At 43.5% G+C, this 16204-nt stretch overlaps 1 protein-coding gene across 3 annotated transcripts in view; it reads right to left on the minus strand.

The window, feature by feature from the left end:
- Nucleotides 1-2168: 2168 nt before the first annotated feature.
- itpk1a (inositol-tetrakisphosphate 1-kinase a) overlaps nucleotides 2169-16204 on the minus strand; it is a 288870-nt gene continuing 274834 nt past the window's right edge. For all 3 annotated transcript variants that reach the window (XM_073039147.1, XM_073039146.1, XM_073039145.1), the window contains exons 9-11: nucleotides 15528-15595; nucleotides 9171-9333; nucleotides 2169-3382 (exon numbers count right to left, since the gene is read on the minus strand). In XM_073039147.1, coding sequence (XP_072895248.1) covers nucleotides 3066-3382; nucleotides 9171-9333; nucleotides 15528-15595 — 548 coding nt within the window. In that variant the 3' untranslated portion in view covers nucleotides 2169-3065. The remainder of the gene's footprint in view (nucleotides 3383-9170; nucleotides 9334-15527; nucleotides 15596-16204) is intronic.

A 16204-nucleotide genomic window follows, 5' to 3' on the forward strand; every position in this document is an offset into this window, starting at 1 on the left:
GTTGACATCTCAGGCCGAGATCCTTCACTGGGACTCCTAATGAAGGTCTTGGCCTGAAACATTGATTGTACTCTTTTCCATAGATGCTGCCTGGCCTGCTGAGTTCCTCCAGCATTTTGTGTCTGTGTTATCTGATTGGCTGGCTCTTAGCTGAAAATTTGTGGCCCCACCATCTTTGCCTCTTCTCTCCTTTTCCCTAGTAGACCTGTACCTCTCCCTGTTTAAAATTCTCTGTTCTATTACCGCTTAATAAAACAATGGTGAAGCAAAACATTTTGTGCCTCTTTCCTGACTTGTGAAAGAACCTTGGACCAAAACCATCAGAATCCAACACATCTCAACTGAACACGTTGCAGTATGCACGTTATTCCTCCACAAACCCAGAATGCCGATACAAGTTTGATGGACTGCCTGCTGTTATAGAGAAAAAGCTGCTGAGAGAACAACACTGTGCAAAGCACATGGCTATAAATGTCCAGTTTCAGTTCTACTTAACCAAACCACAGGCTTAATCTTCCAACTACTCTGCCAAGTTCCTCCTCACCCTGAGCCCCTCCCATCCAAAAGGAACTCAGCAAAATAATAATGAAACCTCTCCTCCCCACGTATGAACACAGAATAACCCGCAGTAGTACTGAAACCCCCTCCTCCCAAATGCTCTTCCCACCCCATGTACCGACACAGATTAACTGGCAAGGGAAGGGGAAATCACAGTTTTAATACTGATCTTCCATGAGGTGCCAACAACTGGGAAATACGGACTGAAGGAAAGTGAGTAATTTATCTTGTGAGAGTTTACATTATCGAACGTGACCTTGTAAAGAATCTGCCAACAACGTGTTACAATGAATTTGTCCTGTTATCCATGACTTCTTTATTTTGGCCTTGTTCAATGGTCAGACAAATTACACAACTCCCTAAATTTCTTATAACAAAATTAATGAGTGAAATTTACTTTGTTCTGAATTCCATGAGTGGGATGCGGTAGATGAGCTAAGATTGTAAGACACAGGAGCAGAATTGGCCCATCGAGTCTGCTCCGCCATTCCAACATGTCTGATATATTTTCCCTCTCAACCCCATTCTCCTGCCTCCTCCCTGTATCCATCGACACCCTGACTAATCAAGATCCTATCAACCTCCACTTTAAATATTCTCAATGACTTGGCCTCCACAGCTGTCTGTGGCAATGAATTCCACAGATTCATCATCCTCTGGATAAAGAAATTCCCCCTCATCTCTGTTCAAAATGAAACCGTACCCTTCAAATGTTAAATTATCCATTTATGCCTTTAAGCTGCTGGTGCCAAGGACAGATTGTTAGGGTGGTTTAAAAGTGCCACCTCCTGGTAATATTGCACATTGACATATGATTGTGAAGCTCCAATTCAATAGAAATTAAGTTCCAATGTTCAATGTTTAAACTACTAAATGCTGAATTGCCTTTCAGTAGCCAGATGGAAGACTGGAGAGGTGCGACTGAGTCTTGCCAATGCTGACAGGACAGCAGAACAAAGAGCCAGCCACCTCTCACTAACTGTCATCCAACAAGGCAAGAGAGGAAAAGCACTAACATGTCAAAGTGTGGTCAAATATCCAGTGCACTATTTACTATAATCATATTTGGACCTGGTTTCCACGAGAAGAAGGAACAAATACAGATTATTCCCAGGCCAGAGTCATAGTTAAGATTAGGGTGGTGCATAGGTGTAGCTTTTCAAAATAACCTGAATAACATATTCCTTCTGCAAGTAAATCACATGAGCTAGTGCGATTATTAAACCAAAAATATGATGCAGATTTTACTTGGATGCATTGTCCATTCAGCCTGCAATACTGGTACACAATGACTTTGATTCAGAAAAGTCTTAAGTTTTTGATTCATGGTAGTCTGAGGAGCAGTGGATGGAATCCATAAAACATGCCCACTTACCTTACCCCTAACTGTTTCTTTAACATATCAAATGCTCAGAGAAGGAGTTCCAACAACTCCCTTCTGCTTCTTCATCTAAAATTAGCCAAAGACAGGTTCAATGTCAAGTGCAACTGAAACTCAGAAATGCCGAGCAAATACTGAAGCCCTCTCATCATGGGAAAGAACTCAGGACCCCCTACGCTTGTTAATGCAAGTCTGGGAAATAAACAAAAACATCCAACAGATTGGTCAAAGGAAATTTCCTTATTTCTTCTTCTTCGAGAGAAGACTAGGGTAAAAGTAATGCTTATTGATAACACTGCATTGTAAACATCACAAACAGATGAGGCTCTACAGCTATTTTCACTGAGTTTTGCTCACGCTTTGTTTCAAATCAGGAGATGCATGGAAGTATATTGTTAACATCTATGAAATTTAATGATAATAAGACCATGTACGATATTACATCACCATACCTCTTCTTAGAATCTACGTTGTGTATTTTCAGAAGCTATTTATCTTACAAGTAAATATGCTGCAATCCTCACTTTACCACACTTCAACAGCCACCTCAATTTTACCCCTCTGAAAAGGAGAGCTTTCATTTACTGAGAACTTCTTTTGTCAGATAAAGCCTACAGCAATGTCTTGTCCCAAAACTCAAATCATATTCTTGCAAACTGACAGAATGGGTCTCACTGGAGTTTAACCAACCATGGATTTCACAGAACTCTTGGAACAGTGTGCAGCTCCTGACAGGAAACTACACAGTAATTTGAAAACGGGCTCCTGTGCACTGACTGAGGTGAAGTCTCACAGGGGAGAGAAATGCAGTGCCCAAATTAATCGGATGAAAATAAAGGGATTCCTGTTGAGCTGAATTAGCCAATTAAGGTTGACTCCCGTTCCAGTATGGTAAATCCCTAACAAAGCAATTTTTGCTAATATCAGTGCTTGAGAAGAACTGGGTTGAGTATCCAAACTTTGATGCAAACTGCTCCTCAAGAAACCTTTCCATACTGTGCTCCAGTCCCTGCACCAACCTGTGAAGTCATTCAAACAAACTTAAGTTGGTCTATTGATTTAAGAAATTGGATCGTGTTGACCCCCAATAATGATTTTTTTTTTTTTGCTTGGGTTTAGTCAGTAGTTATTGCGAGGAAGCTTTAGTTGCCATTGGGGCAACGCAGTTCTGAAAGTTGGGTGGCAAAGCTGAATTGCAAGTTAGCCTCTGGTGCTGCAGCCTCTTGCTGTTGCTGGGGTCATCTTCCATAAGCCATGCCTCCTTTGTCGTCATGGTCACAAAACCTGAGGCGGCAGGACAGGCCCGGTCCCCACAGATGCTTGCGGCCTGCTCAGGCACAGTATTGTTCTGGCCGAACGGAGACGGCTCTGGGTTTTGATCTTGCAGTACAACTTGAATGTGGTTTATCAGTTCAGTGAAGAACTCTGGAACGCCTTCATATCCTGCAACAAACACAAGGTACATGATTGTTTCCCTGACACCAGCATTTTTTGCTGCTTATTTTAAGAAATTGAATCAATATTTAGAAGGGATCACGCTTCCCTGAGAAAGTTTCTATTGACTGATTAGGATTGGCCTGATGGACATCATGGCCTGGACATTCCCTTGCAGTGCCAGCCTCATCTTAAGCTGAGGCATCCACATCTCTGGATTCAAAACAGTGCCTAGGAATCAAAACTAAAGTCACTTTCAGGTGTAACAGTTCGGATAACCAACAAACATCACCCCAATCAGGGCCCATCTTGGCCTGACATGGTGAGAACAAAGATTGCAGGCATGGTGGGGATATGGGTAGAAGACTACAATGGTTAGAGACGCTGGGGAAGGATGAATATTTTCAGCATTTTCTGTTTTCATTGGAGGTTTCCAGAATCTACAGTTTTTTTTGGATTTTCAAGGAAGAACTCTGTCTGCACGGTGGTGAGGGGATAGTCAGACTGGGGCCTGTGGGTTGGGCTGACAATATGGATCGGTGCAGTTGGTGAATGTAGCACCAGAAGGCACAGCCTTAGAATAGAGAAACATCCGTTTAGAACAGAGATGAGGGGGAGTTTCTTTATCCAGAGGATGGTGAATCTGTGGAATTCATTACCACAGAACGCTGTGGAAGCCAAGTCATTGGGTATATTTAATGCAGAGGTTGATAGGTTCTTGATTAGTCAGGGCGTTAAAGGTAACGGGGAGAAGGCAGAAGAATGGGTTTGAGAGGGATAATAAATCAGCCATGATGGAATGGCAGAGCAGAGTAAATGGGCTGAATGGCCTAATTCTGTTCCTATGTCTGATGGTCTATTACATTATACCAGGAGATGAAAGCATGGTGTTCACCTGATGAGGATCACAAGCTAGCTCTGTACTGGGAATACTGCACAGATCCAAAAGCAAGAAACAATAGCTTCTCCTGGGAAAATATTGTCCTAGTTTTCCCAAAATGGCCCAAACAAGAATGGGTTTAGCAGTGTGCAATCGATGAATAAACTGTTTCAGGCTCTAACTCCCACCAGAAAGTGTCAGTCAGGGGTGACAATAACTACCCTGCAATGTTTGCTTGCTCCATTCGATCTAACAACACTGGAATAAGAAAATAATTCAAGTCTTTTATTTTATTTTAGCTAACTCCACCATGGACCATCCCAAGCCCGACCGCAAAAGAAGGCTTTTGGGCATTGAACTAGAAACCCCATCACGTAGAAACCCAGAGCTACAGAAATGCCAACAGAAGCTGCAGAGATCTCATCCCTGGGAGAAGGAGGATTCTAAAGAAGGACTACACCCGGGGCAACTTGCAAGACTGGCCAGGACAGAGGACTCTGGTGAGCTGCTATTGGCAGCCTATGCCCCAGTAGTGGTGACTGGCTCAACCATTCACACCCCTCTCTACATCAGTGGCACAGCAGTGGAAACTGCAAACAGTTTCAAACCCCTGCAAGTGCACATCTTAAATACCCTGTGTCAGAACACAGTACACACGATCAGGAAAGCTCACCAACATCTCTACTTTCTGAGGAGAGCGGGACTTTGTTACTCAAGTTATTCCACAGAACATTCTAACAAGCTGCATCACTGTATGGTATGGAAACTGCGCTGCGAAGAACACTAAATCCAGAATAGCCTTGTCCCTGGTCGGCTCTCGTACAATTCCACAGAACATCCTAACAAGCTGCATCACTGTATGGTATGGAAACTGCGCTGCGGAGAACACTAAATCCAGAATAGCCTTGTCCCTGGTCGGCTCTCGTACAATTCCACAGAACATTCTAACAAGCTGCATCACTGTATGGTATGGAAACTGCGCTGCGGAGAACAAGGCGACTCCACAACGGATCGTGAAGACTGTCCAACGCATCACTGCCACTGGCCTACCAGCCATCAAGGACAAAAGGACAAGGAGAGGTGCCAGAAAAGGACCAGTAACATCCTGAAGGATCCCATGCACCCTGCTTGGAATGTTTGTCCCAATCCCATCAGGGAGGAGGCTACGTAGCATCCACACCAGGCGCACTAGACTCAAAAACAGTTACTTTCCCCAAGCAGTGAGGCTGATCAACACCTCCACCCATTAACCCACCCACCACAGCCCCAACCACCACTACTTTAACATTTCCTGTCAGTCACCTTATGTACAGAAGCTCCTGTGCCTAACGTCACTTTATGAACATACAGTCAATGTATGTAAGTTATCCTACAAATTTATATTTATTGTGTTTTTATTATTGTGTTCTTTATCTTATTGTGCTGCATCGGATCTGGAGTAACAATTATTTTGTCCTCCTTTACACTTGCGTACCGGAAATGAATTTAAGTACTGGAAGTAAGGTATTTTAGCAAATAGAAAATAGAAAAATGTTCACTTCTAAGCATTCATTAACGACATTCTACAACATGAAATCTGACTGCTCATCACCATCAGTCCCTGAGTTAGTCCCAGCATAATCAATTGGAAGTACAAATGAGCCCTTAAACATTTCTTTCCAAATTTGCCACAGCTGCAGTAAACATTCCCACTTTTTTTTTTACAAGTTTTTCTTAAAAAGAGTTCCAGATATTCCTGCACATCATCATGCAGGGAGAGAAGGATATACTGTAATCCTTCCTCTCTCCTGAGCTAAGCATTTCTAATTTTTGTTTTAACTTGGGGATAAAGGATCTTTCTGAAGAAAGGTTTCTCTGTTCACACATGAGATACAATTAGAAGTTGGCTCCGATTTTTGAAAGTATTTCTCATGATTTGGTTCCCATGAGAAACATTCTTTACTGTTCAAACTGAATCCAGTCTTTAATTTCAGTGATTGTAGTAAGAATCATTCCTGAAATCAGACAAATTAAAATCACACTCTCTTTTGGACATGGTCCAACACATCTCTGATCCAAACACATCGGTGTTTCATGATATTCCACATAAATTTTTCAAAGCTGTTCATGTACATAAATAATCTTTATTATGAATTCAAGGTTGTTTAACGCCATTTCCTCGACACAAGTGTAAAGTAGGACAAAAAAATTATTACTCCAGACCTGATGCAGCTTAAAATAAACACAATAAGATAAAGAACATAATATTAATACAAAATAAATATTAAATACTTAAGATAGCTTATATACATCAATTGATTAAATGTCCATAACATGAAGTTAGGCACAGAAGTGTTTGTGCATAAGGTGACTCTGACAGGAAATGATAAGGTAGTGGTGGTTGGGGGTGTGGTGGGTGGAGAAGTCGATCAGCCTCACTGCTTGTGGAAAGTAACTGTTTTTGAGCCTGGTGGTCCTGGTGTGGATGCTTTGTAGCCTCCTCCCTGACGGGACTGGGACAAACATTCCATGAGCAGAGTGGGTAGAATCCTTCATGATGTTACCGGAGCTTTCTCTGCAGTAGGCTGAAATATCCCATTGTCACTGAAGTTTCTTACTCATGCAGGAGAAACTTAATGAGGGGTTGTTTTCATCAGTTACCATCCAGAATCAACTGAAGGTCACAAACATTAATGAGATACAGGACTTGCCTAAAAGACCCATCCTTCAAATCAATGTAGATGGATTTGTGGTGGGATTAGTTATAGCTTTTACACCTGCATCACAGCCATTCACCTCCTTACATAAAACAATGCAAATGAGTATGCACAGGCTCTCTCAGTTGCATGACTCCTCGATTTGCTCTTCATCATCCTCCTCCGCCTCTTTTCTACTATAAATCACAGATATCCTGGGCCTTTTGCAGATGGTTTGCACTGGAGTTCCAGTACACAAGTGTGATGGAGGATGCTGGAGTGACTGCAAGTCAGGCCACACAGGCTGAAGACATCAACATCCTGCTCTGGTTCCTATGTTGACATTGACAATGCAGCTCAAACAGACAGTCCAGGACAGCAAACATCCATTGCATTCGTCCCAAAGTATCAAACATACATGTATGCCCTTTAAGACCATAAGACATAGAGATAGAATAAGGCAAGTCGGCCCATTATATCTGCTCCACCATTCCATCATGGCTGATTTATTATCCTTCTCAACTCCAATCTCCTGCCTTCTCCTGTATCCTTTGATGCCCTTACTAGTCAAGAACCTGTAAACCTCTGTTTTAAAAATACCCAATAACTTGGCTTCCACAGCCATCTGTGACAATGAAGTCCAGATTCACCACCCTCTGGCTACAGAAATTCCTTCTAATCTCTGTTCTATATGGATCTTGCTCTATTCTGAGGCCTTGCCCTTTTGTTCTAAACTCACCCACTATTGGAAACATCCTCTCCACATTCATTCTATCTCGACCTTTCAATATTCAATTGGTTCCAACCAGCTTGCTCTTCATTCTTCTGAACTCCAGCGAGTACAGGTCAGAGCCATCAACAAATCCTCATATGTTAACCCTTTCATTCCTGTGAGCCTCCTCTGGACCTTCTCCAATGCCAGTATATCTTTTCTTAGATAAAAGGCCCAAAACTGTTCACAATACTCCAATGCCTTATAAAGCCTCAGCATCACATCTTTGCTTTTATATTCCAATCCTCTCAAAATGAATTCTCTCTCCCTAGGTCCACTATATTATTTATGGAACATTGATGAGTGAGGACATCAAAGGTTATGGAGAGAAGGCAGGAGAATGGGGTTGAGAGGGATAATAAATCAGCTGTGATGCAGCAGACTCGATGGGCTGAGTGGCCTAATTTTGCTCCTGTCTTATGGAGTTGGGCGGACAGTGTCTCTAACAGGTCTGAGATGCCGCCCGCACAACTCCACAATGAACAATGACAAGGCGGCGTACAGGTGCAAGATAGATCAGCTGGTTGAGTGGCATCACAGCAACAACCTTGCACTCAATATGAGTAAGACCGAAGAACTTGATTGTGGACTTCAGGAAAGGTAAGACGAGGGAACACATATCTGTCCTCATCAGGGATCAGCAATTAAAGTGTGAGCAATTTCAAGTTCCTGGGTGTTTATATTCCTGAGGTTCTATCCTGGGGCCAACATATTGATGCAGCTACAAAGAATGTAGCAGTTTGAGGAAACTTACTATGCCACCAAAGACACTCGCAGATTTCTATAGGTGTACTGTGGAGAGCATTCTAACTGGCTGCATCACTCTCCGGTATGGGGAGTGGGGAGGCTACTGCACAGGATCAGAATAAGCTGCAGAATGTTGTAAACTTAGTCACCTTCATCATGGGCACTAGTCTCTGTAGTCTCCAGGGCATCTTCAAGGAGCAATGCCTCAGAAAGGCAGCAGTCATCATAAAGGACGCCCACCATGCAGATCATGCCCTGTTCTCATTGCTACTTTCAGGAAGGAGGTACAGGAGTCTGAAGGCACACACTCAACATTTCAGGAACAGCTTTTTAATTTCTGCCATCAGATTTCTGAATGGATAATGAAACCATGACTACTACCACACTATTTTTCTCTCTTTGTGCGCTCTTTAACTTAACCTTTTTTATACCCACACACACACTTCTTACTGTATAGTTCTTTATTATTATGTATTGTGATGTACTGTTGCCACAAACAATAACTTTCACGACATACGTCAGTGATTCTGACTACCATAATGCCCATATTCCAATCCCTTTCTTCCTTGTGCATCCCTCTTGTGAGCCTGAGACTTGCTCCCAACGGACAGAGAAATTTTCCCGCTGCCTTAGAAAACTTAGCCAACCTCTGCGAGGAGCAGTGATGCCTCAGTGCCCAGGCTTATGGTGGAATTCCTTCTGAGGACTGAACAAGCAGCTTACCTGGGAATGCATTGATGTCAATGACCGCGTGCTGGCCGGTCTGGTTATTGATGATTACGTCAATGCCAAACAGGGAAATTCCAAGAGCTTCACGCAGGTTCCTGGATATTTTCCTGATGACCTCATCACTTGGGGGCCTGCAGACACCTTCCACCATGTCCAGCTACAGAAAGCAGAAACACTGGTCAGCAACACAATGAAAGCACGTGGCTGATCTCCATGGAAACAAAGAAGGGTTCTGCACAGCCCACGATGTTGTGCAGGCCTTTACATCAATTCCTTGACCCATAGCCCTCCACTTTTTATCATCTACGTGTCTGTCTAAGAGTCTCTTAAAAATCCCTAATGTACCTGCCTACCCAGCACGGTGTATCAGGGACTCGTCTCTCTCTGTATAAAAATCTCTAATGTACCTGCCTACCCAGCACGGTGTATCAGGGACTCGTCTCTCTCTGTATAAAAATCTCTAATGTACCTGCCTACCCAGCACGGTGTATCAGGGACTCGTCTCTCTCTGTATAAAAATCTCTAATGTACCTGCCTACCCAGCACGGTGTATCAGGGACTCGTCTCTCTCTGTATAAAAATCTCTAATGTACCTGCCTACCCAGCACGGTGTATCAGGGACTCGTCTCTCTCTGTATAAAAATCTCTAATGTACCTGCCTACCCAGCACGGTGTATCAGGGACTCGTCTCTCTCTGTATAAAAATCTCTAATGTACCTGCCTACCCAGCACGGTGTATCAGGGACTCGTCGCTCTCTGTATAAAAATCTCTAATGTACCTGCCTACCCAGCACGGTGTATCAGGGATTCGTCTCTCTCTGTATAAAAATCTCTAATGTACCTGCCTACCCAGCACGGTGTATCAGGGACTCGTCTCTCTCTGTATAAAAATCTCTAATGTACCTGCCTACCCAGCACGGTGTATCAGGGACTCGTCTCTCTCTGTATAAAAATCCCTAATGTACCTGCCTACCCAGCACGGTGTATCAGGGACTCGTCTCTCTCTGTATAAAAATCTCTAATGTACCTGCCTACCCAGCACGGTGTATCAGGGACTCGTCTCTCTCTGTATAAAAATCTCTAATGTACCTGCCTACCCAGCACGGTGTATCAGGGACTCGTCTCTCTCTGTATAAAAATCTCTAATGTACCTGCCTACCCAGCACGGTGTATCAGGGACTCGTCTCTCTCTGTATAAAAATCTCTAATGTACCTGCCTACCCAGCACGGTGTATCAGGGACTCGTCTCTCTCTGTATAAAAATCTCTAATGTACCTGCCTACCCAGCACGGTGTATCAGGGACTCGTCTCTCTCTGTATAAAAATCTCTAATGTACCTGCCTACCCAGCACGGTGTATCAGGGACTCGTCTCTCTCTGTATAAAAATCTCTAATGTACCTGCCTACCCAGCACGGTGTATCAGGGACTCGTCTCTCTCTGTATAAAAATCCCTAATGTACCTGCCTACCCAGCACGGTGTATCAGGGACTCGTCTCTCTCTGTATAAAAATCTCTAATGTACCTGCCTACCCAGCACGGTGTATCAGGGACTCGTCTCTCTCTGTATAAAAATCTCTAATGTACCTGCCTACCCAGCACGGTGTATCAGGGACTCGTCTCTCTCTGTATAAAAATCTCTAATGTACCTGCCTACCCAGCACGGTGTATCAGGGACTCGTCTCTCTCTGTATAAAAATCTCTAATGTACCTGCCTACCCAGCACGGTGTATCAGGGACTCGTCTCTCTCTGTATAAAAATCTCTAATGCACCTGCCTACCCAGCACGGTGTATCAGGGACTCGTCTCTCTCTGTATAAAAATCTCTAATGCACCTGCCTACCCAGCACGGTGTATCAGGGACTCGTCTCTCTCTGTATAAAAATCTCTAATGCACCTGCCTACCCAGCACGGTGTATCAGGGACTCGTCTCTCTCTGTATAAAAATCTCTAATGTACCTGCCTACCCAGCACGGTGTATCAGGGACTCGTCTCTCTCTGTATAAAAATCTCTAATGTACCTGCCTACCCAGCACGGTGTATCAGGGACTCGTCTCTCTCTGTATAAAAATCTCTAATGTACCTGCCTACCCAGCACGGTGTATCAGGGACTCGTCTCTCTCTGTATAAAAATCTCTAATGTACCTGCCTACCCAGCACGGTGTATCAGGGACTCGTCTCTCTCTGTATAAAAATCTCTAATGTACCTGCCTACCCAGCACGGTGTATCAGGGACTCGTCTCTCTCTGTATAAAAATCTCTAATGTACCTGCCTACCCAGCACACCCAGCACTGTGCATCACCCTCTGTATCCAATAGCACTATGCTATTGTAAAGAATAGTTTCCTATGTGAGAGACACATGCTTCCACTGAGGTAACAACATTACAACAAAAATATGTCATAAATATCTGTAGATCAAACAATACAGTAAATTGCAATACTAGTTTTAAAACATGGGAACATTAACTGCTGATGGTAATTAGAGTGAGCTGTGCATTTTTTTTATAACATGGCTTTGTCCAATCTGTGATGTTTTTAATTTCCCACCGCTAAGATGTATACGAGAAATAGATGATTGAGCATCTATTGATAAGGTTCCAAAGCTCTTTGCCAACCGTCTGATTGAATACCATTGAAAGGAGGAGGATAGATTGCTCAGTGCCAATGGCTTCTGGTGCAATACAGCAATGGTGGCACTGAGCCCACTTAGAACGAGAATGGTTATCACCTTCAAAAGATCAGCTAATTCCACAGCTGAAAACCACCACATCTTTCAAAGGAGAACTCTGTGTTACCCTATAGATCCTTGAGGGGAAATCTTGCCTGACAAATCTGTTGGAATTCTTTGAGGAAATGACAGGCAGAATAGACGAAGGAGAGTCAGTGGATATTGTTTACCAGTATTTTCAGAAGGCCTTTGACAAGATGCCACATATGAGGCTGCTTAACAAGAGCCCAGGGTAATACAGAAGAGATCCCAGCTTGGACAGAAGATTGGCTGTCCGGCAGGAGGGAATAAAGCAAGCCTGTTCTGGTGACTAGTGGTGTTCCACAGGAGTCGGTATTGGGATCCCTTCTCTCTGCATTATACGTCAATGATTTGGATGATGGAATTGGTGGCTTTGTGGACGATACGAGATAGGTGGAAGAACAGGTAGTGTTGAGGAAGCAGGAAGTCTACAGAAGGATTAGACAGATTGGGAAAATAGGTGAAGAAGTGGCAGATACAATATAGCGTACCCTCACACACTTTGGTAGCGGGAATAAAGGCACAGACTGTTTTCTCAATGGGGAGAAAATTCAAAGATCAGAAATGCAAAGGGACTTGGGAGTCCTTGTGCAGGGTTCCCTAAAGGTTAACTTGCTGGTTGAGCTGGTGGTGAGGAAGGCAAATGCAATGTTAGCATTCATTCCGAGAGGACTAGAAATATAAGAGTAAGGATGTGATGCTGAGGCTTTATAAGGCATTGGTCAGACTGCACCGTGTACTGTGAGCAATTCTGGGCCCCTTTAACAGGTAAAGATGTGCTGGCATTGGAGAGGATCCAGAGGAGGTTCACAAAAATGATTCTAGGAATGAAAGGGTTAATGTATGAGGAGCACTTGATGGCTTTGGGTCTGTGCTTGCTGGAGCTTAGAAGAATGAGAGAGAATCTCAGTGAAACCTATTGAATATTGAAGGGCTTAGATAGAGTAGATGTGTAGAGGATGTTTCCAATACTGAGTGAGTCTAGGACCCGAATTCAGAGAGATGTCCCTGTAGAACAGAGATGAGGAAGAATTTCTTTAGCGAGATAGTGGTAAACCTGTGGAATTCATTGTCAGATACTGCTGTTGAAGCAAAGTCATTGCATATATTTAAGACAGAGGTTGATGGGTTCTTGATTAGTCAGGGTGTCAAAGGTTACAGGGAGAATGGGGTTGAGAGGGATATTAAATCAACCACAATGGAATGGCGGATCAAGCTTGAGGGCCAGACAGCCTAATTCTTCTATTTCTTATGGACCGTGGTGAGGCATCTGATAGCAGGAATAATATCTGGACAGGCTTTTCTAAAGTAGCAAATGAGAAAACAGCACAAAAAAAACCTTCATCAGCTTCAAACGGCTAGTTCTGGAGAAGATTAATGGCTAACGGTCTGTCACCCTGACTCAGCATTTTAAAAAATCAGTCAGGACTATCAATCTAATTAAAGGACTTCAAGAGCCCAGTGTTGGCAACAACCAACTACAGAGCGGAACTGTTGGGTAAAATCCTTAAAAGGCCCATTAGTGACTGGAACGTGTGACAGCTGCCTGACCTGGAAATTATGTTTCTCTGGCAAATTTTAAATGAAACTGGGTACGTGCTACTTATGAACATACATAGTACAAGAACAGCCCCTTTGGCCCATAAAAAAGCTGCAACATAACTTCCTAACTTTTGAACTCAGTCCCTTGACTAATAACGATGCGAATGCCATATGCCTTCTCAACCCCCTATCAACCTGTGTAGTCGTGGAGCTATGAACTTGGAGCTTGATATCCCTCTGCTTATCAACACTATTAAGGGTCTTGCCTTAACAATGAATGCACTGTTTCTTTACATTTAGCCTGCCAAGGTGCAACACTTCACATCTGGCTGGGTTAAAGTCCATCTGCCATTTCTTTGCCCATATCTGCAAATTATCTTTATTCCGATGTATTCTTTGTCAGTCTTCCTCATTATCCGCACCACCACCAATCTTCATATCACTGCAAACTTACTAACCAACCCATTTCCATTTTCATCCATATCATTTCTGTACACCACTAACAGCCGAGGTCCCAGTCCAGATCCCTGCAGAACACCAGTGATCGCAGACCTCCAGCCGTCCAACCACTACCCTTTGTCTTCTATGGGAAGCCAGTTCTGAGTCCAAATGGGCAATTCATCATTGATCCCATGCATCTTAATCTTCTTGAGCCTCCCACTAAGGACCTTGTCAAACATCATGAAAGGCAATAAAGCAAGGCCTACAGCCAATTCCCCATTGGCATATAGACACAGGTGTATCCAGCAGCTGTCTGGATCTCTCAGGCAACTCAGGCCATCCAATAATAGCAAATGCCAGGCCAGCTGATGTGATATGGTAATGGGCACTGGATCTGCAGGAAGAAGCAGAGTCAGGGTGGACATCGTCCTCCAGTGCTATCTAGTGGAGTTTGCACTTCCTTCCTGTCACCATATGGGTTGTTAATTGGCAGATTAATTGGGCACTGCATGTTATCCGGAGACTGAAGGGAATTAAAGAGGATGTGGGGAGATTAAGTGGGGTTAATGGAGAATGAGTGTCAATAGGAGGTTGATGGGTTTCAGATTCAAAAGGCTGAAGGGCCGCTTCCTCTGAGTCAGAGATCCATTTCCCTCTGACTTCAGCCCTCAGCATGGCTTTGGAATCTTGTCTCATGGATGAAAGAAAACATGGACTATGTGGGGGAGAATTAGATTGATCTTGGAGTAGGTTTAAGGGTCAGCACAACATTGTGGGCCGAAGGGCCTGTACTGTTCTATGTTTTATGTTCATTAGGTCTTCCCCAAAGCATGCCCCAGCATTCTGCACTTCTCTCACTTCACAAGACTTTGCCAGTGCAGAAACATCAATAGGGTTAAATCTATCCACGTAGATGGTCTTAGTTTCACAGATTTGACGTAAGAGATCAAACCCCACAGGCAATCTTTGAAAGAATGCACTTTTTTATTCTCATGGACTGTAAGCTCCATTGTAAGTACTTCAAAATCTCGCCAAAGGGCCAGATGCTTAAAGTCAACTTTCCTTCACAGCCTACCACTGAAAATTCACATGACACACAGAGGTCCTGACAGCGGCACTCAAAAGTTCCATTAACTACTCCACTTGTGAGTTTCAAAGTTCAATTATTATCAAAGGACGTACAAATTATACAACCTTGAGATTCGCCCACTTACAGGCAGCCGTAAAAACAGGGAAGTTTATTGATTAGGTAGGGCTAGCCATGGAAAAGGAACCAACCACTATTTATTTGTTTATTTACAGATACAGTATGAAACAGGCCTTTCTGGCCCAGCAAACCAATCACAGCACAGTTTGCATTGACCAATTAACAGCATGTCTTTGGACTGTGGGAGGTAACCGGAGCACCCAGAGGAAACCCACATGGTCACTGGGAGGACGTACAAACTCCTTACTGGATACACTGGGAAGGAACTCCGAACTCTGGAATTCCCTGAGCTGTAACTGCTACACACCAGTGGCACCCACACCACCTTCTTACACACTGATATGCTTCCTTATAGCAGAGCTCACTAACACACTTGAGCTGAAAAGAAGTTTTATCGGAAGTAACAACTTACTGCTGTTAAGTCAGATGAAGATTCTGGTTTTGACACGTTGTGGCTGTTGAAGAATATTGTTTTTCTGTCTGTAATCAATGGAAATTTGACAAAAGTAAGTTAATTATCTGCACAAAGTTCTCCATATATCTATGAACAAAATGGGTCTGCAATAGACTTCAGGGCACCTAAAGTATTCACTGCCAAAGGTTAAATACCAAGCAAGGACCGATCCCTCTCTAACTTTGGTGGAGTGGTTGCCAAGGTAGAAGCATCACTCCTGATACCTCTCAGCAATCAAATGGATCGGACGTTGTTTACAAAGGAGGATGCAGACCAGGTGTACATTCGTCCATTTGATAATCAGGGAAAGGACACAACAAAACTCAAAATTGCATCTAAAACATGGCTCTTGGTTCATGGCCTATAGGATCAGCCATTGAGTTAATTCAGTCAAATTGCTAGCAAACTGTAAACTCGGCTAGCTCCATCATGGGTACTAACCTCCCCAAAATCGAGGGCATCTTCACAAGGCAATGATGTAAAAAGGCAGCATCCATCATTAAGGACTCCCATCACCCAGATATGCCCCCTTCTCATTGTTATCCCAGGGTCCAGTTAGTGTTGGGAGTGTCACTCCCTTGGGAACTACCCCAGAGTCCATGCCCTCTTCTCATTGCTACCATCAGGGAGGTGGT

This window comes from Hemitrygon akajei, chromosome 3, assembly GCF_048418815.1.
Source record: "Hemitrygon akajei chromosome 3, sHemAka1.3, whole genome shotgun sequence".
NCBI lineage: Eukaryota > Metazoa > Chordata > Chondrichthyes > Myliobatiformes > Dasyatidae > Hemitrygon > Hemitrygon akajei.